This window comes from Eumetopias jubatus, unplaced genomic scaffold (genome assembly GCF_037043125.1).
Source record: "Eumetopias jubatus isolate StellerSeaLion01/CBP00866 unplaced genomic scaffold, mEumJub1_p1.0 scaffold_16, whole genome shotgun sequence".
Lineage (NCBI taxonomy): Eukaryota > Metazoa > Chordata > Mammalia > Carnivora > Otariidae > Eumetopias > Eumetopias jubatus.
In genome coordinates this window covers 47,998,790-48,025,295 of record NW_028274822.1, presented here as the reverse complement: position 1 = coordinate 48,025,295, position 26,506 = coordinate 47,998,790, and the positions used below count along the sequence as shown (strand labels likewise).

The 26,506-nt window shown below is 46.4% G+C and overlaps 1 protein-coding gene and 1 non-coding gene across 2 annotated transcripts in view; one reads left to right on the top strand and one right to left on the bottom strand.

The window, feature by feature from the left end:
• Window positions 1-26,506, bottom strand: part of NPC1 (NPC intracellular cholesterol transporter 1) — a 48,661-nt gene that overhangs the window by 9,472 nt on the left and 12,683 nt on the right. The window contains exons 2-16 of the mRNA XM_028098151.2: window positions 24,659-24,781; window positions 23,921-24,027; window positions 21,746-21,921; window positions 18,726-18,893; window positions 17,902-18,151; window positions 15,415-15,488; window positions 14,504-14,874; window positions 13,419-13,645; window positions 10,355-10,455; window positions 7,713-7,815; window positions 4,591-4,780; window positions 3,781-3,963; window positions 2,535-2,649; window positions 413-540; window positions 179-319 (exon numbers count right to left, since the gene is read on the bottom strand). Of these exons, the coding sequence (XP_027953952.1) occupies window positions 179-319; window positions 413-540; window positions 2,535-2,649; window positions 3,781-3,963; window positions 4,591-4,780; window positions 7,713-7,815; window positions 10,355-10,455; window positions 13,419-13,645; window positions 14,504-14,874; window positions 15,415-15,488; window positions 17,902-18,151; window positions 18,726-18,893; window positions 21,746-21,921; window positions 23,921-24,027; window positions 24,659-24,781 (2,457 nt within the window). The remainder of the gene's footprint in view (window positions 1-178; window positions 320-412; window positions 541-2,534; window positions 2,650-3,780; window positions 3,964-4,590; window positions 4,781-7,712; window positions 7,816-10,354; window positions 10,456-13,418; window positions 13,646-14,503; window positions 14,875-15,414; window positions 15,489-17,901; window positions 18,152-18,725; window positions 18,894-21,745; window positions 21,922-23,920; window positions 24,028-24,658; window positions 24,782-26,506) is intronic.
• On the top strand, window positions 5,015-5,121 carry LOC114205127 (U6 spliceosomal RNA). Its single transcript, XR_003608327.1, has one exon. It is a non-coding gene; the product is annotated as a U6 spliceosomal RNA (small nuclear RNA).

The following is a 26,506-nucleotide window of genomic DNA, read 5'->3' as shown; positions in this document are numbered from 1 at the left end:
CACTGAGCCTGACAAGGGGCTCGATCCCAGGACCCTGAGATCATGACCTGAGCTGAAATCATCGAGTCAGAAGTTTAACCGACTGAGCCACCCAGGTGCCCCACCCAAGCTGATTTCTTAGAAGGCATGTGACAAATCTGTTTTTGGGAGAAAAATGAGGAGAACCACAAACTCAGACCACAATTGGTCGCATCCAATCCTTAAGTAGAAGAGGAGAATAGGAGTTTCTGAAGAACCGAAACAAGCAGCTTTCTGAGGCCTGGATGCCAGTTCCATCTTCAGAGCCTCTGACACAGCAAAGGATGTCCAGGCGATTTTTCTGAGAGGACAAAGAGGAACAAAGGTGACACCCTCCTGCCGCCTCACTTTGATTCCAGACTGTAAACAGACTGTCATCCTGACAACAACTTACCTCTTGACGCTTAATGTCTAACCCCAAGAGACTCACGAAACAGGTAATCTGAAGCAGGAAGTCAATGAGGACGGCCATCCCGGCAAACAGGGAGAAAGTGTGAACGGCTGGCATCTTTGACAAGGCTCCTGCAGGGGGAGAGAAGCTGCCCGGTCACTTCCACTTACAGCAGGGGACCCTGTGCGAGTCTTACACTCATGTGTACACAGCAACGCAAGGAGCCAGAATGGACTGAAGCCACGAGAAGACCCGCGCTTCCCACACCCCCACAGAGGAATGCCGCCCAAGTCTGGGGGTGTCACACCAGAACTCAAAGAGCCCATACACCCGGTGTTTTGCAAAATGGTATCAGCACCGGAACCACTTGGGGAGGTAAAAACGTAGGTTCCTGAGCTCTCCCCTTAGCCTACTTCATCAGTACAGTGGGAATTCACACCCAATTCAACTGTATATAACAGGCTCTCCAAGACAAATCTATGCACATTAAACTTTCAGCACCATCAGTATCGGTCATTTCTTCTTGCACCTTCTATGCTTTGCTCTGGAGAGCAGTATTTTCCATCTGCTATTAGATCAACAGTATTAGTCTCCCACTTCCATTACAATCAGATGAGGGTGCTCCCAGTCAGAAGTACCGGGTTAACACCCAGAAACTGCAAACTAGCAGCCCACAGGCCAGATGTATCCTGTATGGTCCACATTTAGGATGAAAAAAACATTTCTTAAAAAGGTAGCCAATATTAGGGCGCCTGGGTGGCTCAGTTGGTTAAGCGGCTGCCTTTGGCTCAGGTCATGATCCCAGGGTCCTGGGATCGAGCCCCGCATCGGGCTCCCTGCTCGGCGGGAAGCCTGCTTCTCTCTCTACCCCCGCTTCTGCCGCTCCCTACCACTCGTTCTTTCTCTTTAAAATCTTTAAAAAAAAAAAAATGTAGCCAATACTTAACAAGGAGACTCAACACAAAAATCTAGATTCACAGCTTCACTTAAAAAAACACACACACACACACACACAACAAACTGAACCTAGCAGCACCTGGCCAGTAACATGTAACTGCCTTTTTTAGACCTGAGCTCCCTGCTCCTCCGGTCCCCCTTCAGTCACTCCAGGCTTGAGGCACAGTATGGGTTGCTAGTATCAACACATTTTCTGATGAGAAAACGAGAGAAAATAACTTTTTCTGCACTGTATCCATCAAGAGGAAGTGTAAGGACCACAGGTGAAAGCGCGCTGCTTTGTGCAAAGGCGGACCCTCCGCCGGGCACGCGCCTGTTCTGAAAGCCCGCCGCCTCTGCCGAGCGGCCCTGTGAGAGCCGGCAGCCCACCGCCAGCGTCTCTGACCCGGCCTCCCGCTCCGGAGACGCACTCGGCTTTCTCGGCCTACTGTTGCCACACCGCAGCCGGGGGCAGACAGCCCTACTAGGGAGGCGGCGTGGTGATTTCTCCAGAGCAAGGAGAGGAAGCGCTGGGTTTTGTTCCAGCTTATTCTGGCTCCTTGTAGTGAGGTGAGGTCCAAGGACCTGGGCTCGTTAATGAGGCTGCTTCCCCGAGGACTTGTGTGGACTGAGGAAGACTGTCTCTGCCTGTGGACTCCGCTCAGAGTGCGGTGTTGGCAAGGCTCCTGTGGGGATGTGGGAATGCCGTTTTCAAAGACCCCCATTTGCCACGGGTGCCAAAAAGGGGAAGCGGCAGAGGAGTTCTAGGTTCTCTGTCAGCCCGGACCCCAACATCCACACTGTCATGAAACAACATGAGAAAGACGAGGGCCACTGGGTGGCCTCAGTTAGTCGGGCAGCCGACTCCTGATTTCAGCTCAGGTCATGATCTCGGGGTCGTGAGATGGGGCGCCGCATCAGGCTCTGCGCTGGGCGGAGAGCCTGCTTAAGAGCCTCTCTCCCCCTCTGCTCCTCCCCGCTCTAAGAAAAAAGAAAAGCGGACACTTCCAAAATGATACCCCAGATACTGCCACTAATTTTTCTTGTGGTCCATTCTGATATTTTCTGATTACAGATCAAAGCTCAAACAAGGAAGCAACACAAAGGGACATATTCAGATACCCATACAGATCCTTCTACCCCCAGGCCCAGAAAACGGTGGGATTGGTGGAATTCGGAGAGTAATTACCTAAGAAAAACGCTACAGCCTCTGAAAAGGATGACAGGAGCATACTAGGAGCCACTTCGCCCAGGACCCTGCCCAGCTGTTGATCCAGAGTTTCTCCTTGAAGACGTTCATCGCGCTTAAAAAAACAAAAAACAAAACACGGGCCATTAACATCCATTAACATTTCTTTTTTTTTTTTTTTTAAAGATTTATTTGAAGAGAGAGAGACAGTGACAGAAGGAACACAAGCCGCGGGAGAGGAAGGAGGAGGAGAAGCCGGCTTCCCTCCTAGCACCAGGACCCTGGGATCACGACCTGAGCCGGAAGGCAGATGCTTAAGGACTGAGTCACCTAGGCGCCCTGGGCCATTAACATTTCTAAATGACAATGCCATCTCTTTGCTTCTTTGTTGCTTTGTGTTAACTCAATGGTAATGAAAAATGATTAGGAGCTTCTACTTATCGTAGATAAACTTTGATGCGGGACTGAAACTTGTCATGATAACCCATCCAGGGTAATCACTAATCCCTTCCCCCTCCCCCCTCCCCAAGATAGGAAACAGGTGAGAGGCTCAAGGGAAGCCTGGATCATCTTATCAGGAAAATACACAGAACGCAGGCTGCAGGTGGCTGGACCATTAAGTGACACTCTTCTGTGCCACTGAGTCTCCAAGTAAGGCGACCAGGGGAGAAAAAATCATGATTGAGACCATTTTCTACATCAGCAGGTCCTATGCTGCCCTATCTTTTTAGTGGCATCTCTGACAGATCTTTGATTCTTCTACACTATTGGAGACTCATTTTAATAACTGCTGTATCCAAAATATTTTTCACAAGCATGCAAGCCCTTCTTGCACACATACTTAAAACTGAATTCTCAGGGCACCAGGGTGGCTCAGTCAGTAAAGTGTCTGACTCCTGGTTTCAGCTCAGGTCATGATCTCAGGGTCCTGGGACTGAGCTGAGTCGGGCATGGAGCCTGCTTGTCTCTGCACTCTCTCTCTCTCTCTTGAATTAAAAAAAAAAAAAAAAATCTTTAAAAACACAATTCTCACTTTATACCTATTTCTCCAAACAAAGAGAAGGATGAACTTCTTGGTCTCAGAATGTCCCAAACAAGTTATGGACACCAATCAGCAACATAGAGAATAGGAAACAAAGCTGTCTCACCGTCCACACTCACAAGTACTCTGCGTGGAGCGCGACAGCCATTAATAGAGCCCACTACTTGGGCCGATGGCAAGCTCTGCGAGACTGTGAAAACATACCTGGTAGGTCTGGACCAAAATGAAGATGTTGTCCACCCCGACAGCCAGCACCAGGAATGGGATGACTTCGATCACAATGAGGGTGAGGGGGATCCCAATGTAGCTGAAGATCCCCAATGAGCACGCCACTGAACTCAACACAATGAGGATCCCGGCGACGCCAAGGGAGATTTTAGAATCCACCTAAGACATGAAACAAAGACAAATCGTCAGACTGTCATCTGTCCTATGACTAAAAGGTCCTCATTTTACCTTTTTTTGGGTGTAGCCGATTTGAGTTAAAAAAAAACGTCCTCTCCGAGTTTGAGAAAAGCTATGAAAAGTGTTCTAGGTCTTCCCTAGCAAGCAACATGTTTTATGGGTTTCAATTCTTAGGTGATGATGTAGCCAAATTAGGAAAAACTGGATTGTGGGGAATAAATTTTAAGTTTAAAATAAACCAAAAATTTGGAACTGAAGAAAACACATGCAGGAAATAGAAAATATTACATACAATGAAAACAGGGGAATGTAAACCAGTTTTGAACCTAATGATTTAGTATTAACTAAGTAGAGGCAGGGGTGCCTGGGTGGCTCGGTTGGTTAAGCATCTGACTCTTGATTTTTGGCTCAGGTCATGATCTCAGGGTCATGAGATCGAATGTCAGGCTCCAGCTGGGCGTAGAGCCTGCTCAGGATTTTCTTTTTTCTCTCTCTCTCTGCCCTTCCACCCACTCCACCCCCGCAAAAAAGTAGAGGCAAAAATATGATATCATGCTGTGCATTGCCATTTTTCTCCTACACACACACACACACACACACACCACTTACTAGAAACCTGCTACAGCTTTTGATGTGGCCCAAGGCTATGGAAATGTACAGAAACATGACGGCATAGCTGATCAGAACCGTGAAGACATCACCGTTACTCTCACGATTCAGTTCATCCTCAATACTTCGCTCAGTAGTGAAAGAAATGGTCAGATTTGGATTCTTGTAGTTTTTCACAAAATTAATAAACCTAGAAGAGTCAACAAATTTTATATTCTTAGTTAAAACTTAGTGACAGCTAAGTGAGAAACGTCTTCCCAACCTCTAGGACACAAAAGCCATGCTTACTTAACCTGTACCCTGTATTAGGATTTTTGACACTAGAGACCAGAAGGTGAGACAACCCCAGATTACAAAGTTCCAGACATGCTGAAGTTTCTATCACTTGAAACCAGTTGAGGACAAGTTTAAAAATTGGCTCGTGGTGCTGGCTTTGGCAACACATATACTAAAATTGGAACGATACAGAGAAGATTAGCATGGGTCCTGCGTAAAGATGACAAGCAAATTCATGAAGCATTCCATTAAAAAGAAAAAAAGTTGACATAACAATAAAAAAAAATTTAAAGAAAAAAAAAGTTCGTTCATGGTCTCATTTCTTTTTTACTAAAAAGGATTTCTAGGGGCGCCTGGGTGGCTCAGTTGTTAAGCATCTGCCCTCGGCTCAGGTCATGATCCCAGGGTCCTGGGATCGAGCCCCGCATCGGGCTCCCTGCTCCGCGGGAAGCCTGCTTCTCCCTCTCCCACTCCCCCTGCTTGTGTTCCCTCTCTCGCTGGGTCTCTCTGTCAAATAAATAAAAATAAAATCTTTCAAAAAAATAAATAAAAAGTATTTCTAAATGAAGCATATAATAAAGATATATACTCGTGGAACAAACTTTTAAAAGCTGATTTACAAATTCAGCGCAATCCCTATCAGAAACCCAGCTGACTTCTTCATAGAAAGATACGCTAATTCTGAAATTCACATTTGGAATTGAAAGGGGCCCAGAAGAGCCAAACCCTTCTTTTTCTTTCTCTTTTTTTTTAAAGATTTTATTTGAGAGACAGAGAATGAGAGAGAGAGCGCACGAGAGGGAAGAGGGTCAGAGAGAGAAGCAGACTCCCGGCCGAGCAGGGAGCCCGATGCGGGACGTGATCCCGGGACTCCAGGGTCATGACCTGAGCCGAAGGCAGTCGCCCAACCGACTGAGCCACCCAGGCGCCCCAAACCCTTCTTTTTCAAGAAGAACAAAGGAGGAGGACACACACTTCTCGATTCCACACTTTCTACAAAATGACAGTAATCAGGACAGTGTGGTACCAGCGTAAGGATCGGCAAACAGATCAAAGGAACACAACTAAGAGTCTCAAAAGGAACCATGGGTCTGTGGTCACCTAATTGTCGACAAGGCGGCAAGACTATCCAATGACAGAAAGAGTCATCTGCTCAACAAATGGCCCGGGATCATGTGGGTAGCACACTACATGAAAAAATGAACTCACGTGGATCAAAGACCTAAATGTGATAGCTAGGACTCTAAAATCCTCCGCAGACACAGGCATAAGTTGCCATGTCCTTGGATCGAGCCATAGTTTCTCAGATAGGTCACCAAAAGTTTGAGCGACGAAAGAAAAAACTAAAAAATGGGACTTTAAAACTAAAAACTTGTGCTTCAGTGGGCACCAGTGAGAAAACAGAACAAAACAAAGAAACTGGGAACAAATGCCTGGAAATCATATAAGTGACAGTAGACTTGTAGAACATATAAGAACTCTTATAATTTAACAGTAAAAATACAGATAGTTCAGTTAAAAATGGACAAAGGATAGGAAGAGTTCTATGGATGGCCAGCAAGCACAAGAAAAGATGCTTGAAATCAGGAGCCATCAGGGAAATGCAAATGAAAACCACACTGAGATACCACCTCACACCCACTAGGATGGCCAGAACCAAAGGGTCACATAAAAAGTGTTCACGAGGATGTGGAGAAACAGGGCCCCTCACACAGGCTGCTGTGAGTGTAAAACGGTGCAGCCACAGTGGAAAATAATCTGGCAATTCTTCAAAGAGTTACCATATGACCCAGCAATTCTACTCCTAGGTATATATCCAAGAGAAATGGAAACGTATTAAAGTTCACACAAAAACGTGTATATGAATGTCTTACAGAGACATTATTCATAATGGCCAAAAGGTAGGAACCACCCAAATGTGCATCAGCTAATGATGGATAAAAATGAGGCATATCCCCAGGATGAAACATTATGCAGCCATAAAAAGGAATGAGGTACTGATACATGCTGTAACTTGGGTGAACCTTGGAAACACGCTACGTGAAAGAAGCCAGACACAGGAGTCCACGTATATGCTTCCATTCATGTAAATGTCCAGAATACAGTATCATACGGAGACGGAAAGCAGATCAATGGGTGCGCAGGGCTGGGAGGTGGGAGGGTGAGGATGGGGGGTGGGAGCTAAAGAAGATGGGGTTTCTTCTTGAGATTAAAAAACAAAAAAGTTCTCAAATTCACTGTGATATGTGTGCATATCAATGAATACACTAAAAGCTACTGGATCACTCTTTAATTGGGTGAAATGTCTGGTATGGGATTCATATTCCAACAAAGCTGTTAAAACAAAAAGCACTGCAAGGTATAAAGGGTCAAAGTGTTCTGTCCTCCTCAGCTCTCTGTCCTATGCTCTAGGGGTTCCAGGGTTAACGATTAACGATTTCCCGGGGCCCGTGCTTGAGATTTTTCTAGGGATGGACATATATTTCCCTAGACACGCTGAATGCAGCTTTTATGTCCTTCATCTGGAATCATCTATTCACCTATCTTTAGTGACCGCAGGATTTCCTACCGTGCGTGTCCCTTACTAATGTGCACCCAGCTTGCTCCCGGCGGCTTGCTGTGAGAGAGGGGTGGTGCACGCGAGGTAGACTTTCGCATTCCTGTGCAGGGATTATCTAGTCACACAACGTTTATGGATGAACTGTCTTACAGACTTTTTTCTTAGCATCATTAGTACCAAGTGGGAAAAAAATGACTCAGATCTGCTGTTGGTTAATTTAGCTGAACGAAGTTTCAGTGCATGCTGTTAGCGCCCAGCTTCCCACAGAACAAAGACAGCAACTCACTCTTTCTCCCAGGCCTGGGCCCTCTGGAGCTTCTCTGTATCGTTGTAGTAATTATTGACAGGAAAGGTAATCACAAGCGCTGTGGCATTATTGTAGTTTTGATCTAGAATGGGAAAAACGGGACATCCAGAAGATGAGAAGCAGGCAGAAAATTAGATAAACATGACGGAAAAGCCCGAGACCACGAGGTGACTGGTTTCTCATGGGGGCTGCAGTCTATGCTCTAAGAACAAAAACCTGTTCACTGACGCAGTGTCTGTGCAGCTCAGCTACGGAATAGAAAGGATGTTCTAGAATCTGACATGGGCAGTTTCACTCAGGATGAGTAACTTCTTTTTTTAACCATGTAGCCTGCGCATGGTAAAGACTTCAAGCAGGAGGGCGATCCCTGTAGACTCCCCTTCCCCAGTCCGTTCTACGCTTAGTTCTCTTCCCCACCATCTGAACTATTTCCAGAAACACTCCATGCATGCTCAAGCAAACACACATATTCTTGACCTTTCCTTTGTTTTTTTTTAAATATACAGTTTTCTATAAATATTTATATAGTTTAATATACACATACAGTTTTAAAGATTTCATTCATTTATTTGTGAGAGAGAGCACGCACGCACGTGCACAAGCAGGGGGAGCGGCAGGCAGAGGGAGAAGCAGGCTCCCCGCGGAGCAGGGAGCCCGATGCGGGACTCGATCCCAGGACCCCGGGATCATGACCTGAGCCGAAGGCAGACGCCCAACTGACTAGCCACACGCTGTTCTGCACATTACGTTTTTTAATTTGTATCTTGGAGATGGTTCCATTTTAGGACATAAAGAGCTTCTTTTTTCCTGCTGTATCTTATTTTCTAGTATAATTTAACCAATCTCCAGATGATGGACATTTTTGCAATTTTTAAAATTATACACAAAAGTACTACAAAGAATAACCTGGGAAATACTTTTCATGTGTAAAGTACGTATTTGGAGAATCAATTCTTGTAAGTACAAGCACTGAATCAAAAGGTATGTGCAATTGTAATTTTGATAAATTCCCCCAAACTGCCCTTCAAAGAGGCTATCCTCTTTTTCATTTCTTTATTCAGCAAGACATTTACTGAGGTCTTGCTTCGTGCCAGGCATTAATTACGTTAGGTACTCTGGATATGTATCAGTGAACAAAAGAGGAAAATCCCTGCCTTCCTGGAGCTTACATTCTAGGAACCATTTACACTCCTGCCAACGATGGGGTCCCTATCACGTTCGCCCACAGAGGGTTTATCAAACTCTTAGGTCTTTGCCCCTGTGTTAGGTACAAAGACTGAAGTGAGGTGCATTTCACTATCTAGGAGTGAGGTTAGGCATTTCCCCCATATAATGAATAGCCCTGTGTATTTGTTCTTTTGTTAACTTTCATATGGCTTTGCCTACTTTTCTTCTGGGTTGCTGGTCTTGTCTTTTCTTCACAAGAGCCCTTTATATATTAAGGACACGCTATCCATTATGTGTACTGTTTTTAGTCCCCCTCTGGTTTAGTTGCCCCCCCCTTTTTTTTAAAGTTTATGATGCTTCATTTCCACATAGGAATTTTAAATTCTTATGTAGTCAAATTCATCAATGTTTCCTTTTGTGGCTTCTGGGTTTTTTGTGCCTCACTTAGAAAATGCCTTCTCCATTTTAAAATTATTTCTGAAAATTCCTCCTGTATTTTCTTCTAGATCTTTAACAGCTTCACTTCTTATACATCTGTTTTTGACACATCTGGAGTTTATGTGGATGGAATAAGGTAGAGATCAAATTTAATTTTGATGGTTGTGGCTCACCAGTTGGTGACACCATCTTTTCCCCACGGATCAGAAGTGGCATTTTATGAGGCAGAGTAAAATTTAAATATAGATAGGACTTATCCCCTCCTACTGGGTGAGGAGAACAACATCTAATTGGCCTCTTCCTTGAGCTGGAGAAAAACCTGTTGAGCTGCCTCTAATTAGGCTTCTGATGCCAAAGGTGTCACCTGAATCACGGCCCCACCATACCTGGTACAGTCTGTTCTAGGTGCTACAGGAATCAACCAGCAAAGAGCAAACCCACTGCCCCCCCGCCCCCTACAGAAGTGTCTCAATTCTTAACCAACTGGTTTAGGAAGAAAACACAGAACAACTTTGTTTCTTTTTTCCCATATCTCACCTTATTATATCACTCCCATCACAGTTTTTTGTTGTTGTTGTTTTTTAAGATTTTATTTGAGAGCGTGAGAGCACAAGCAGGGTGACTGGCAGGCAGAGAAAAAGGGAGAAGCAGGCTCTCTGAGTAGGGAGCCTGACACGGGGCTCAATCCCGAAGGCAGACACTTAACTGACTGAGGCACCCACGTGCCCCACAGATGTTCTTAACCTGAGGTCCACGGACTCCCTAAGGGTTCCCTGAACTCCTTGAAATTGAACAATGAGTTATGTGGAGGTGCACAATTGCAATATTCTGGTGAAAAATCCTTGGCTTTTGACAGCTTCCCAAAGTGTGCATCATCTACTTCTTTTAAACCCAGAAGAAAATCCAAAGCCAAAGCCCAAAGCAAGCCTACACTTGGGGTAATTACCACTTGACTCTTAGTGACAGAACCAAGACTACTTTATCTAATAGGAAAAGCAGAAGCTTCTCTTACTTACCGTCATAGCCTCCTAACACAAGCCACGGGAACACTGGCCCACCAAACGTACCCAGGCAAGGATCATGGAGCAAACTGGTATCATTCAGAGAGGCAGGAGCCCTGCGAAGTGGTTTAGAAAACACCTCCCAGTTAGAAACAAGCCTCAAGACATCACAGAGACCTAAACATTTACACAACAAACAGTTAAAGACGCCGATGATATCCTAAGCACCACGTGGGCCCTGTGGTTCCTTAGGTGAGTAATGCGGTCCAGCACTTGACTCTGGGAGCCAGACTCACTGAGCCAGAGGCAGGCCAACCCAGCACGATGCGGTCGGTATGGCACAGCGCACGGCGCACACGGGAACAGAGCTCACGCGGTGCACGGCGCAGACGAGGCAGCAGCTAACACACACAGAAGACTGCCACCAAAAAGGGGAGGCTGTATGGAAGCAGGTCTCTAAGGCTGGGGGGGCTTCACCCGGGCAGGGGGGGGGGTGAGGGTGCTCTTACAACCGCAACATGGGAAGAGAAGAAAGAACGAGAACAGGGACGTGGGAGAAGAGAGCAACAAGATGGCCGTGTGAGGAGCCACACCAAGTCCTGTCTAGAGCACGGGGCGCCTACGAAGGGGAGGACTTCTGAGGGAAGGGACAGGGCTGGAAAGGGTGAGGGACAGACAATGAACAAAAGGATTAAGTGCCCTGCTGCATGGCTTGGATTATTACCCTTCAGACACTGGGGAGCAATTAGAGACCTGGGGGAAAAGGGTGTCATGAGCTGTTTTACACAGATAACTCAGGTGGTAAAATGGAAGAAGGTCTAGGAGTGGGGCGGAAAGGGAAGCAAAAGCCCACAGACCAGTCAGGTTCGTGCAAGGGTCCAGGCAAGGGTGGTGCCATGAAGACAGCCAGTGGGGGGACCAGCATTCCAGAGCACATCCTGAGCCAGACCTCTGCTGGGCACTCAGGACGGTTCTCACAGATGACCCGAAGCTTGGCCCTTCAGAGCCCGTGGCTGATGGGCTCCGACTGGAGGTCAGGCCACCCGCGTGGGGCAAACAGGCTGCAGGGCCGCAACCAGAAGCCAAGTCCCATCAGCCCACACATGGGGCCCTGCCACCACATCATGGATTTGAGAGCTCATCCAGAGGCTAAAATCCATAAGAATTACATAAAGGGAGGTGAGGATGAGGAAGGATGCAGAGATACAGCCTCGAGTTGGAGTTACTGGTAGATGTTGGTGCCATCACACAATACAGGGGATACGGGGGAAGAAGGAGGTCCGTGCTTGGTTCTGGGTGCGGGTTTGCCAGGCCCGCAGGACCTCTGGGGGAAAAGCCGACGAAAAGCTGGGGAGGGAGGTGAGAGCCAGAGACACAGAAGAGCAAACAAAGATCTGCCGGTGGGAGCGAAGTGGCCCACAGCAGCATTTCTGCACCGACCTGAACCCATCTCCCCTCAGATAAAACACTAGTCTCCTGCATCATCCTCTCTGCCAAAATTTTGTTGACTTCCATTTTGTAAGACAGGAAGTAAACAGCTTTTCCCTTTAAATATAAAAATTGAAGAATATTAATTTTTCAATTTTCAAACTGCCCATGGCCGCCCTGTACCATCTATCCTGTGGAGAACGCTGGTTTAGCGTATACGGGCATACCGTTACTGTTTTATGAAATAGAGCAAATGCAGCCTAAGTACCTCAAGATCACATCCCAGTAACAAAAACAGAACAGAGCTTAAGGCCACCAGATCAGACGAGATGTCAGAGTGGCTGGCTCCAGAGATGTGGTTAGTTGACAGCACACTCAAAAATGACAAGGAATAGGGGCACTGGATGGCTCAGTCGGCTGAGCATCCAACTCCTGGCTTTGGCTCAGGTCATGATCTCAGGGTTGTGGGATCGAGCCCAATGTCTGGCTCCACGCTCAGCGGGGAGTCTGCTCGAAAGAGTCTCTCTCTCTGCACCTCCCCTGACTCGCGTGTACACTCTTGTCCTCTCTAAAATAAACAAAAAATCTTTTTCAAAAAAATGACAAGTAATAATTTCTCTGTCCCCAAAGTGACCCAACAGCCATAGTGGCTGTTTGACTGGCTGAACAAATGTCTCCAGGCCACGTGAGGGCACTCAGCGACAGCAGGCCTATCAAGTGCAGGCTGCTCTCCCCGCCACGGGCACAGACCTAAACATCACGTCACAGTCACCAAGCACTGTGACTAATGCAAATGATAACCGCAGCCTGCCCAGCTAGATGGGCCTCCAATGCGAAGCCGCTTCAGCATCCTCCAGTCTGAACTGCACACCAATCCTACCCTCACTTCTCAAGGGGACACTGCACATTTTCGTTATTTTTGAGAGAGAGAGAGAGAGAGAGAGAGAGAGAGAGTGTGTACATGAATGCGTAAGAGGGGCGGAGGGAAAGGAAGAGAATCTCCAGCAGACTCCACGCTGAATGTGGAGCCTGACGTGAGGCTTGTTCTCACAACCCCAAGATCATGACCTGACCTAAACCAAGAGCCGGAAGCTTAACAGACTGAGCCACCCAGGTGCCCCAACATTTTAAAAACAATTTGATATCATGGTATAAATTCATATTTTTAAGACAAGAAAAAGCACTACAGGCTTCTGTTTTTGTACTATGATACCACTGGTGGTATGGCAGATGCATCTATGTGTTATCATTCCAGGCATGAGTTAAAGGCTCAGTTTATACACTATGAACACTCCCACCCCAGGACCTTTGTACTTGCTGCCTGTGTACTTGGAACACTTTTCCCTCCAATATTCACAGGTTCCCTCCTCTCCTTTCCGTGTGAGCAGGTGTCCACTCCATCTAAAGCGGCACACCCCCACTGCACTCATCTCCTTGCCGGGCTTAACTTCTCCAAAGCTCTCATCTCTACCTGGCACGAGCATGCATCTATTTATTCAGTGTCAGTCTCCCTGCATTCAAACGTGTGCTTCGCGGAGCATGGACATGCTGTGTGCTTGCTGCCGGGTCTCTGGCACCAACAACAGTGTGTAGCGACAGCAAGTGCTCCCAGGTCAGTGGGATGAATGAATGAACATCTCCCGCCACGTACCGTACACAGTATAGCAAGTGCGTGTGGTAATCGGCATACACAAAGAAGTCATCGCCTATTTTGTGGTCCAGCATGGAATGGCTGTTCTGGAAGTAATTTAACACGCTCATAATGGTGCAGTTCTTGTTATAGGGTGAGAGGGGGGCCACGCAGATGTCTTCAAGTGTCACGGTCTCGTTGTTATAAAATGCAGTGATGTTTTCAATGGTGGTTTGTAAGTCCAGGACCTGAAGATTTTAAAAACAAATCCAGAAACACATCAGATTTCTCTCAGATTGTGACTAATTATTGCCCTGACAGGTCAGAAGATAAAAAGTATTTGGGGAAAATGCTTCCTCACGCAAGGGAGAGGACTAAGACGTGCTGTGGTAACATGTCTGACAGCACCAGGAGCCCCCTTCTTAGAGACAGCTAGCTGGGAGAGAGACCCTGCTGAGAGGCGTCCGAGAGGTGGGAGGGGACACTGTCTGTCACCAGGACAGAACTCAGTGCAGGACACACAAACATCCCCCCTTCCCTCCATAGATAGAGTTCTCCAGGGCAAGTGTGACCAGGGAAAATGGGAAAGCTTCAAGGCCTCTGTAAGAGAACGGGATGGATCTCATTCCGAATGCACATCTTACCAAAGGCAGGCTGGGGCCCACATTCAGGCAATGATAAATTCATTCCTGCAGGGGGGTCAGCAGTAGCTCCTTCCTGGACCCCCAGCACAGCATAAGAGGCTTCATTCCTTGGGGTCCTGGCACATTACTTTTCAATTACCAAGGGAAAAATTTACTAAGGTAAATTATACATTCTGCTTCAATAGAGAAATGTTCGTCTCAATTTCAAGAAAGAAGCCAGCCCTGCTATATGAAGTAAATACACAAGCAGCCTACAGTCAATTTCTCATTAAGTTCAAAATCCACTGTTTACTTTCTTGAAAAAGTAAACGAAAAACACCTTTCCTTTTTCACTGTTGAGATTTTCAAGCTTTCCCACTACGTTCAGCCTCATTCTGACATCAGGTAGAACTGGTCCACATGGAAAAGCCAGTTAGCACACCCTTGGGCTCCTGGGACTGATTTCTGCTAAGAGCACATTACCTGGTGCAAGATCCCTATGTCGAGCGGGGGCCCGAAGGGCACATCGGATCCTGAGGGGTACGGCTGGTAAGTGTGCACACTGGTGTTGGGGGCCTGGATGATGAGCTGCTCCGTGCGGAAGAAGGGCCCAAAGTGTGTGTCAAAGTATTCTTTCTCCAGGCGCGCCTGGCTGCCGGGGGCGGACCACAGGTCCACTGGGTTGGTGGTGACCCGGACAAACACCAGGCCTGACGAACAGGCGGCAATGAAGGCCAGGGAGAAGATGATGATGCAGTCTGGGTTTCGGATGCAGAAAGAGCCCCACTGGGAGAAGAGCCGCCTCAGATAGCCCTCGAATGCCGCACCGAGTGCGTCGCAGCAGGACGCCTCCCCTGGAAGAGCGGGAGAGGAAGGGAGGATGGAGGTTAAGAGCCAAGCCATTCCTGAAAGTCGGAACAGGGAAAGCGTTAGCTACTGCCACATGCGCAGGCACTGTGCCTGCAGCGGGGGTGGCACGGGATCCCCCCCACCCCGACCCTCAGCACCTACCTGCTCAGGAAGCCACCCTGCTTGCCTGCCCACTGTGACAGCCGTCCCCACCCGCCCAAGGAACGATGCTCGCTCAGGGGCACAGTGCTCTGAGCACTCTGTCCACAGCGGTTCCCATCCAGCTTTGTGGCTACACCTGTTCTCTGCTTGTTCCACCAGCCCCCCAACACCCCAGCTCTTAACCCCCGTGCCTAAGTATCCTACTATGGTTACTCAGTACTTGTTTCTGTGTGCCAGCCCAGCCAGGACCAGTCTGTCTGGATCACAACCGTGTCCTTGACATGAGCACACTGCCTGGCCCAGAACCGGGGCACAGACACTTGTGGAGGAAACCAACACTCGAGCCCACACACTCCTAACCGTGTAAGTACAGATGCACCTACCTTTGTCACTGGCATTTACAGAGAAAGCGATGTTGCTATCAATGGGCGTGTACTCGGAGACAAAATAGTGCTTTCTGAAAAATAAAAGCACGTAAGTAGTATCAGTGGACCTCCGACATAATGAGGCTGTTTTTCTAACAGTCCTGCAACCCCATTAAAAGCTTACTTCCTCATTCGGTCCTCTTCCCCCTGAGCCGCTGCCTCCCCACTACCCACAGGTTCCCTTGCTCTTGTCCTGCTCACCAGTCTCAGGAGAAAATTTAAGAAGGTATTTTTTTTGGGAGGATTTATTTATCTGAGAGAGAAAGTGCAAGAGAAAGCGTGAGCACAGAGACGGGGGAGGGGCAGAGGGAGAGAAACTTAAGCAGACTCCACACTGAGGGCGGAGCCCGATGCGGGGCTTGATTTCACGACCCTGAGGATCACGACCTGAGCCAAAATCAAGAGTCAGATGCTTAACCGACTGCACCACCCAGGCGTACCGAAGAAGGTATTTTAAAAAACAGATTAATAAAGGATAGTTTCACCTTGTAGCCTTCATTTAGGTTTAAAACTTTAGGTCCTTTAAAAGCAGCGAACACTACGCTGCAGCGGCAATTTGCATACCTAGTGCCTAGAGTATAACATCAGTCTGCATCAGTCTACAACACAGGGAACCATGGCTCCCTGTGGAAGAGGTGGATTCCAGGGCTGGGGCAGGGAAAATACAAGATGAGTCTGGAACATCTTGTGATTCCAGAAACTAAGTACACGCTTGAGAAAGGTGGGGCATGTTAAAAACAAAACAAAACAAAACACAGGAGTCAACCAGAAGGCGCTCTCAATGGTTAAAACTGGAAAAATCTGAGCAACAAAACAAAGGACAGTGTTGCGTAGAGCCGACAAAACTAAAAAAAAAAAAAAAGTCCATGATATAAATATAATTGAATCAATAATGAAGTAGAGCAGGAAGGATAACTGTGTGTACAGAGTAAGTCCAACTCGTAAAGGTAGAAGAAATACAACCAAACCACCAAACCACCATCACGCAAACACCACAGTAGTAACCACTGCAGACAAGAGCCACCAGTGGAGGGCGCCTGGGTGGCTCAGATGGTTAAGCCTCTGCCTTCGGCTCAGGTCATGATCCCAGGGTCCTGGGATCGAGTCCCGCATCGGGCTCCTTGCTCAGCAGGGAGTCTGCTTCTCCCTCTCCCTCTGCCTCTCCCCCTGCTTGTTCTCTGTCTCTCTCGCAAATGAATAAAAAAAAAAAAAAAAAGAGCCACCAGTGGATGCTACAATCAGTGGACAGTTTTAGGAGAAACAAGGTATCAGCCCAGTTTTAACCTATCTCCCTTAAGATATTGATCAACTCCAAAGGGAGAAGCCGCAGTTCTACAGGAGAAAAACCCAGCAGACACCCTCGTCCCCCAGTAACCAAAGTTAGTATCACCAGTGCAGAGACCTACCGAGATTGTGTAGCCACGAAACGAGACGCTGACAGAGACGCATCACTTCTCTGATACTCTTGTCACAAACACAGAACCTCAATCTGATCATGAGATCAGATAAAGATCTGATCAGATAAAGCCTGAGGGACATTCTACAAAATAACTGCCCAGTACTCAGCAAAAGTGTCAAGGTCATAAAAAAATTCCAGAAAATCCGTCACGCACTGGGGGAAAGTAATGAACAGGTGAATGTGGAGAGGGGTCCTAAAGAGAACAAGGGCAGCAGAGGAAGGTTTTCCTGGTGATATCTGAACAAAGTGTGTGCTTTAGCTAATACTACTACACCGTCATTTTTGTGTTTCTGGTAATTACATACTGCGAGTGACGTAAGTTCCTAACATTAGGGGAAGCTGCATAAAGGATGCATATAAATTCTATTTTTGCACCTTCCTGGTAAGTCTAACATTATTTCAAAACAAAAAGTTAAAGCAAATGTACTTCCTAATCAAGATGCGAATATCTAAAAGGACTGCAGACAGTACTGCATTTAATTAGCTTTGAATCAGATTCAGCTCTGAAGACTTTCTGTTAAAGAATGGGTGGGTTATGCACAGTGCTTTAAAAATCACTTATCGCGGGTGCCTGGGTGGCTCAGTCGGTTAAACGTCTGCCTTCGGCTCAGGTCATGATCCCGGGGCCCTGGGATCGAGCCCCGCAGCGGGCTCCCTGCTCGCAGGAAGCCTGCTTCTCCCTCTCCCACTCCCTCTGCTTGTGTTCCCTCTCTCACTGTGTCTCTCTGTCAAATAAATAAATAAAACCTTAAAAAAAATAAAACTCACTCGTTTTGAATAAATCAATGAAACCAACTTCAAATGTTCAAATGTCTAACCAGGTCTTTGACTGCTTACTAATTAACTATAGGACATAAGCAATCATGGAGCGTATTCACGTGATGCTTGTTTCTTGATTTAATTAATCAAGGACTGCCAGGCAAAAGCTGGAAGTGCCACTTGGATCACCTTGCTCTTCTCACCCTGGGGATCACATAACTGCTCACCTGTAGCACCACACGGCAAAAAATGCTCCAAAAAACACGAGCAAGAACACCATGTAGGTGGTCCACATGACGACGTACATGGCGTCCAGGCCCAAGAGTCTCCAGGGAGCCGGAGTGGGCGGTGGCTGGGGCTTGGGGCCACACACGGCTGAGCAGTCCTGGCAGCTGCACGGCCCCGTGACTTCGTCCACAGACTCATCACAGCCCTTGGTGGCATTGTTCATGGGCTCCATCCCATGGGCCGGAAGATCTGCAGGGAGGATGGGCTTGAGTGAATAGCTCAGTAAAACAAATGACACAGTTTGCATTCAATGATATTGAAACCCAGTGACAGAGCACACTGATGACACACGGACCACCACCGTCAGAGCAAAAAGGATCAGAGGCTTCCATTTGATCACAAGATGTTTTGCTGCCTTGTCCTGTAAAAGTCTGAGTTCCTTCCAATAACTTCGGGCACAAGTCCCTGAGATTGGAGTACCCCACATTCCATGGTAAACCTCCATCGAGGAGTGAGTCTAACAGGATTGTGGGGCTCCTTAATTAAAAGGCCTAATGCTCTGGCCTTTTTTAAAAAATACAAAACAAAAACCCAGGCTCATTCTTTCAATTGGGTAGCAGCACCTGAAGGCAATTCCTCCTCCTCCGTGCTCACTGCCAACCCCTAAATTAACCAGGGGTTGGGGAGAGAATGTTCTAGTTACCTCTCTCACTGGAGGCAAAGTCCAGGAACTAGTTATCTGAATTTGTTTATCTTCCTGTTGCAGATTAAGGTTCCTGGGCTTGAAAGCCACATCATAAATGCGCCAAACTTGGAAGTCTACCTGAGAAAATGGGTGTGATGGTGAAAGGCGCCTGGCCGTTGTCCTTATTGAACATGTACTCGATCCAGTTGGTAGCATTGCAGGCTTCGGCGTCCTTCCCACACAGGAGCCCCAGGGCTTTGTCATTACTGGAGGGGGCCTCCACGTCCCTGCAGGCGTTGTACATGGCTGGCAGAGGAAGGAGGGAAAACGGCTGAAACACCACATTGCTTTAGTCACTGGGGGAGAGCTTACAAAAGGTTCCTTAAATGCGGGTGCGGCCATCTGCACCGTGCTCACAAGTCATGGGCTGGTGGGCGAGACACAGTAAACACTCGGGGCAGGAGTGGAGATTACCCCTGACACAGACTTAACACCCTGCCCGTAATATGCGGGGCTAGATTCCAAGTAACTTAAACATAGAAAATACACAGGAAAGGCTTTACATCATCCCACGTAGCTCAGAGAATTTTTTTTTATAAATAAATAAAATCTTTTAAAAAAAGATTTATTTGAGAGAGAAAGAATGAGAGAGAGATTGAGAGGGGGGAGGGTCAGAGGGAGAAGCAGACGCTCCGCCGAGCGGGGAGTCCAATGCAGGACTCGATCCTAGGACTCCAGGATCGTGACCTGAGCCAAAGGCAGTCGCTTAACCAACTGAGCCACCCAGGCGCCCTCAGAGAAGTCTTATCACCACTGCAGAGATGAATGTACTAAGGCTGAGAAAGGAGAAATAAGACCCTTGGTGCCTTTTCAGTCAGTGAAATTGGTTCCAGAAATCTGAGGCAGGAAGCCCTGTGGCGGAGGAAACTGGTTTTAGGGCAGAGGCCACATGTGAATGACCTAATATGACCCTCTCTTTTGGCTCCATTTTAGTACACATAAAGACAACACACAACATATGGACAATGTCAATGACCTTTTGCACATAAAAAAGTAGCAGTAATGGGTCCTGTATTAACATTCATTTACCAGTCCCTACTGCAGAGGCCGCCTTCAGGCACACAGGCTTGAGCAGTGGCAACTAGAAAGGGCCCATCAGGTGACCCACCTCCAAATATCCATAAACCCTAACTGACCAATGGGCTACTTACAACCAGGCACAGTAACCAAAAAAGGGAGAATTCCATACTCGCCATACCTCCTCATCTTCCCCTTTAAAAACGGCCCCCACTCACTGCCTCATTGCAGACAGCCTCTCCTCGGCTGTCCAGCCCGCCTTCCCTCCCCCACCCCCAGGTGTATTCAACAGACTTCTATCCCCTTTGCTCTGCCTCAGGTGATTTTTTTTTCACTGCCCGTGCCACCAGCTTCCAGCTTGTACTACATTTGAGGGCCCCCATCCGATCAAGAGACACCCCATTTAGACACCACACCTACTTGTTAGAAACTTCCCAGGATCTTCCTCCCTAAACTTTAAGGAGATACTTAATAAATTCACTGTGTTTTACTCTCACTCTTGAAACGCAGTTTGGGTAGAGTGACTTAGAACTATGATGATTCCATTGCCTTCTGGCCTCTGTCACTGCTGGTAAGAAAATCTCCAAATGACATTCTTTTAAAACGATTTCTATCTTTTATCTACTTCTTTTTAAGATACTTGTCTTTGGAGTTTTTACAGTTTTTCCATGCTATATTTACATATGGATTTTTTTTTAACAACTTTACTGAAATATAATTCACCTACAATTCACCTATTTGAAGTCCCCTGAATACCCTTCCCTGTGAATACTCACCCTTCCTGAAGGTAAGCCACAACCTGAATTTGATGTTTAATCTTTCCTACGCAGGTGTGTATACTTTCATGATATGTTGTATCCACAGATACGCAGTACTATTTAATGTAAACAACATGCTACATATATCCTGCAACTTCAATTTAAGTCATTCAAGTGAGTGACATAATTCATACATTTTAAGTTTTAAGTATTCTATTACAGACTGTGACTATATGCTCCATTGTATTTATCCATTCTCCTCTTAGCATTTAGTGCCTCCAATTACTTATTTTTTATTTTTTAAAGATTTTATTTATTTATTTGAGAAAGAGAGCAAGCGAGCATGAGTTGGGGGAGGGGCAGAGGGAGAAGCGGACTCCCCTCTGAGTGCGGAGCCTGAGGCAGGGCTCAATCCCAGGACCCGGGGATCAGGACCTGAGCCCAAGGCAGACGCTCAACTGATGAGCCACCCAGGTGCCCCTATTTCTTTATTTTTTAATGGATTTCTTTTTTAACAATTCTTAAAGAATTGTTTTAGATTCACAGTAAAATCAAGCAATCTCCTATAACTCCTGCCTCAACACAAGCACAACCTCCCCACCATCAACAGCACCTGAGCGGTGCATTTGTTACAAATGAAGAACCTATGATAACACAACACTGTCACCCGAAGCCCATAGTCTATTTTAGGGTTCACACTAGGTGTAGTACATTCAATGAGTTTTGGTAAATGTATTATGACTTGAACCCACCATTACAGTATAAAACAAGCCTCACTGCCCTTAACATCCTTAACATCAGAACTCTTTCATTTCAGTCATTTTCAACAAATGCTAGATGGTCTTTCTCAGATTGTCCTAGGATTTCTAGGTGTTATAGATCTCTTCTTCCTGCTGGTAATGTGTTTCTTCTCTTCCCTTTCTCCCTTATGGTAATGTGTTCCTTCAGAGTCAAATCTCCCCTCCTCTACTTTACCCTTCCACACCCTCTTCTCAGGTTTTGCAAAAACTCGTGAAGTTACACAATTCACCTCCACTAGAAACAAAGTTCTAATGGCTTCCAAAATGTACAGAAATAAACTCGCACGCACTAAAAATTTCTATGTGGGAACTTAAAGTTAGGAAGGAGCTAAGCAAATACTTTAAAGAGATTGTTTTATGGGCTGTAGCCCAAGTCCTAGATACACATGAAGCAACAACTTGTGTTTCATGGCCAACAGAATTAAAAATTATCATTTTCATACAGCTGACAACTGAAAGGAACAACTGAATCCACTGTTGTGATACCAACTACAAAAAAAGAAATAATTAGAAGTTTACTCACCATTGGCAAAACTCTCTCCGACATAGTACTGTAATTCTTTTACGTTTGTTTTCGTCTGGTTTGTAACAGGATCAACATAATCTTCAGTTTCTGTAACATTCAGAAACTGACTTTGCCGGGGGCTACACGTCAGCTCGCAAAACAGGTTCATTAGGTTATAAAAACAGGATGGACATCTAAAGAAAAAGTAAACTGTATTTTGTCTGATCTCACAAACAGGGCCAGCAAAACATGATTTACAATAAAGAACATTTAAAATTTATTATAAAGTGACAAATTACCTACAGACATCTTTAACCCAGCCATTCTAAACCTAAAATCAGAGATCTCTTTAAAAAACTGCCCTAATTACTACACATATGTTGTCAAGGTGTAATTTCAGAAAGAGAAAAATGCTTTTCTGAATTCTGTGCTTTGTAATTTATGGACATGTTTTGTGTTGAAGCTAAAGGGACTAAGGACCGTCACGCTGACAATTCTGATGAAGAAGAAAAACAAGGGAAAAATGAGATTCACACATTCGAATGTTCACCTTCCTACTGAAGGGCTTTCTTCAAGCCCCAGGTAATCCCTTGGCCCTCTCTAAACACAAGAGGATTTCCCCAGGGCTTGAGAGGCTAAAGGACAGCGGTAGTGTTCTCCGGCCGTACGCACTACAGAAGCACACTACAAGCTGTACGGTCTCCTTCAGGTTCATGGCTGAAGCTCCTAATGTTGACTTAATGGGTGGCAGAACTGTCTCCCCAGTTGGGTTCACTATTATCTGCAAAAGCTGCTGCTTCATTAGACCTGCATTCCCGCAGCACAACCAAATCGCAGTCACTCTTGACTCTGACCCCGTGCAGGTGCCAGGCAAGGTGGTCCCAGCCTTCAATGCCCCTGGTCTGGTGAGGGAGCAGACATGCACACTGACCCGCTTTCAGGAGTCCCGTGCTTTACCATGACAAGCACAGGAACCACAATCACACCATCCTAATGGAAACTGCTCCTGGGGTGCAGATTTCTACCACATTCTACAGATTACAAACTCTTGCCATGTTTATGCGTTTAATCTCCGCAATCATCAATTTCGACAGCTGCACAATATTCCTTAGCTTCTCATTATTTGCTATTAAAAATAGAGTGGATGACATGGGGAAAATCTGGTTATCTTCTGATCTTGGTTATCTTTATGTCCATAATGCCTCATCTAGAGTGGGTGCTAAATCAATGTATTCTGACTGAATGATGGTTCCATCAATATCCACTAGCCCTCCATGGGGTTAGATTAGATTAACCCCATGGTTAATCTAGACTGATTAGATTCTCAACTTTTTGATCTCCTATATGGTATGCTGTCCTGAAAGGACAGTTTAGGGGTGGTTTCCACCCTGTATTGCCAATTTAAACTTTTGGGAAGAAGCAGGGTTTCCTTAGTGGATGCCGACTATCCTGTCACCCGCCATCGTATGTGCACAGAGAAGGGCTTCTCCTCTTCCCATGTCCCGCCCACCCACCTTTATCAGGATGCTTCAGTGTGAAAAATTTAGAAAGATACCATGAGGTGCTATTCTACAGACCCCCACCAGCTTGTTCTGCACATCTTAGAATTGCTGAGTAAGCTTCAAGAAGAACACCTATCATGCAACCCTTTTCACAACCCTGGTCGTAGAGAATGGCCTGGACGGTGGACTAATTTTGACAAACCCAGCCACCTCTACCAGAACAATCTTGTTAACAGCTACCGAAGGCCAGCTCTAAGGACGACTGGGACTCTAGCATCTCATCTCACTGCACGGGGAGAGAACCCCGTGCTAGCCAGGGGTGGGGAAGGGAGAACGGCCACACAGAGGACCTCTCGGAGGAGGGTCTTGGGTCACAGACATGACAGGACCACCAGAACAACCTCTCCTCCTCTGCACAGCACCCAGAGGCTCGAGAGTGAAAGGACCCACTCCACAGTGCAGACACCCTTGGGGCGGGGGGCGACCTAGAGGAAGTCCACGCCTCAGCTCTGCATGGAGCTGGGAAGAAAACGATGTCAGCCAACTTACTACTTTATCGTGATTTCTGAGAAGTCCTAAGATTGCTTTCTTGACATAACATGAAAACTAACTTTTAGGAGGAAATCAGAATGTCCCTGGTTAACAAGTGCTCCAAATCCGTTTTTGTGTGCGTGCTGGGCAGCCAGCCTACCTGGACAGAAACTGCAGGGGCAGCTGCAGGCTGTCTTTCAGGGTCCGCAGCTGCTGCACGTCACAGCACACACTGACGTTGTCAAAGAAGAGTCCTGGGCAGAGCTCCTTTTGGGTGAGAAAGCATGGTTATCACAGCAGAAAGTCAAATAAGGACACACATTCCCTCAATGAAATAAGGCAATTTTATTCACACAGTCCTTTTTTAGGTATGCAAAGGTAAGAAACGTGTTTGCAAAGTTCTTGCAGGATTCTTGTAAAAGGTTTTCCAAATTTGGGGGCCCCTGGGTGGCTCAGTCAGTTAAGTGTCTGTCTTGGGCTCAAGTCATGACCTTCAGGGTCCTGAGATTGAGCCCGTGGCAGGCTCCCTGCTCAGCAGGGAGTCTGCTCCTCCCTCTCCCACTCCCCCTGCTTGTGTTCCCTCTCTCGCTGTGTCTGTCAGATAATAAAATCTTAAAAAAAAAAAAGTTGCAAAGAGCAACATTTGAGGTACCAAGATCAGTCCCTAAATTGTAACCTGCTATGAGGGAACTATGAGAAAGGCAAAAAGTCAGCCCCAGAGAAATTCCAGCCCCAGAGTTATGTTATCTTCTGTGCCACTGTGTGCCCCAGCTAAGCATTTGGGATAAGACTTAAGCCTGTTAGTTTCAGCCCCACCCCACCGAGATATTTATGGGATAATTACAGAGGATCTTGGATTAGCATTTTGTGTTCCCAGTGCCTGGGACAACAAACTTACCTGCATTAAGTCATACCCGTCCTTTGGCAAGGGTTTTGGTGGCCCCGAGTACTGGCAGTTGTACCTCTTGTCTCCAGATGCAATTCCACACTCTCCATACCACACGCAGGACCATGCCAACACCTACAGAGCCGACACAAAATGCCATCCATCAGGGCCTCAAAGGCTAAGGGAAATTTCAACAGTGAAAGCACCAGTACAGGACCTTCCAACATTACCCGCAAAATGAAGTGGCAACAAGAGGCACGAGGTAGTTAACGTTTTAAAAAAATATTAATTAAAATAGACCAGATGCCCAAAATGGGCTTGTCAAGTCAGTGAGTGAAAAGAGGTCCTAAAATTATTTACATGATTTCTACTTCCTGCTAATTTGCTGATAAAAGGAAGCTCCCTGTAGGGACCACTAAGAATCAGTGTAGAGGAAAGAAAGCAAGATAGTATGTGAATCTGCAATTATTAAGGCACTATTTTTGTACATATGCATAAGAAACTATATAAGCTCCAAATAACGAAGGAACATTTCCATGTATATTTAGGTTACTAATATCAGCACATCATGAGTAACATGAAAAGCAAAACCCGAAACACCAACAAACCCTAAGAAGGAACTATTCAAGAATAAACACCTCGTCCTCAAGATTTAAGTAGAAAGCAAGGCATGTGCTAACTTTAAGGAAAACCATCTCAGCAATCTCCAAAGAAAAATGTTCAACTCTTCGGTAGAGGTTTCTCAAGAGCCACTCATATTTCCCACATGAGAGTCACAAGGCTGTCAGAAAGTTCAGAAGGGGAGGAGGGTGCAGTGTGAATCAGTACGTCGGTGAGCCCGGCCACGCTGGCCAGGGCCACAGGCCGGCAGGGGCTTGCAATCCTCTGTCCCACAGGGAAACAAAAGCTATCAAGATGCAATCAGGACTCCCAAGGCACCTCATGGAAAAGCCATTAAAAAGAAATCTGAACAGAAACAACAGAGTGAATTCTCTCCAGCATAGTGGCACATGACCAACACATATGCGAGGAGGTCAGTCTGTCTGCTGGTCCCCAGCATCAAGATACAAATCTCACCACAGGCCCCTGAAATGCGAAAAAACAGTCGCAGGAGGCTGGGGTGTGTATGTGCGGGGAACTGAAGGGGTCAGGATTACTTCAAATTCATTCTTCAGATACTTTAAGATTGATTGATTGATTGATTGATTGATTGATTATTTATTTATTTGAGAGAGAGAGAGAGAGCAGGAAGGTCAGGGGGAGAGGGAGAGAATCCCAAGCAAACTCTGCGCTGACTGTGGAGCCTGCCATGGGGCTCTATCCCACAACCCTGAGATCACGACCCGAGCTGAAACCAAGAGTCAGATGCCTAGCCAACTGAGCCACCCCTCATTCTTCAGATATTTTAAAACAGAAACTATGACTTACTCCTATCTGGACTCATTAAAAGTCATATGTTTAGGTCACAAGGAAGGAAATTATACAAAGGAGGAAGTGACAAGTAGTCAACAATGCCACATATCAAACCGTTGGCAAGAATGCAAAATTCCACCACCATTTTTATTTACAAAGAATTGCAGCAATCATGCCATGAACCTAGTGATTCCAGGGAAAGTACTGCTCTTTCCAAAACTCCAGTTTTCCAACTAAAAGGAATTATTCATCTACTGATGTTTGAAAAGGCTTTTTTGACTTTTTTGCTAAGAAGGGGGCATAATTGCTGATACGACATGTCATTTAAATACAAGTGACCCCACCCAGAATGCTCAACAGACCCAAAGAGCAAGCAGGTCCAGGCCTGGGGCACCCTGGCAAGCCACCCACTGGAGTAACAGAAACCCAGTCAACAACCACAACTCC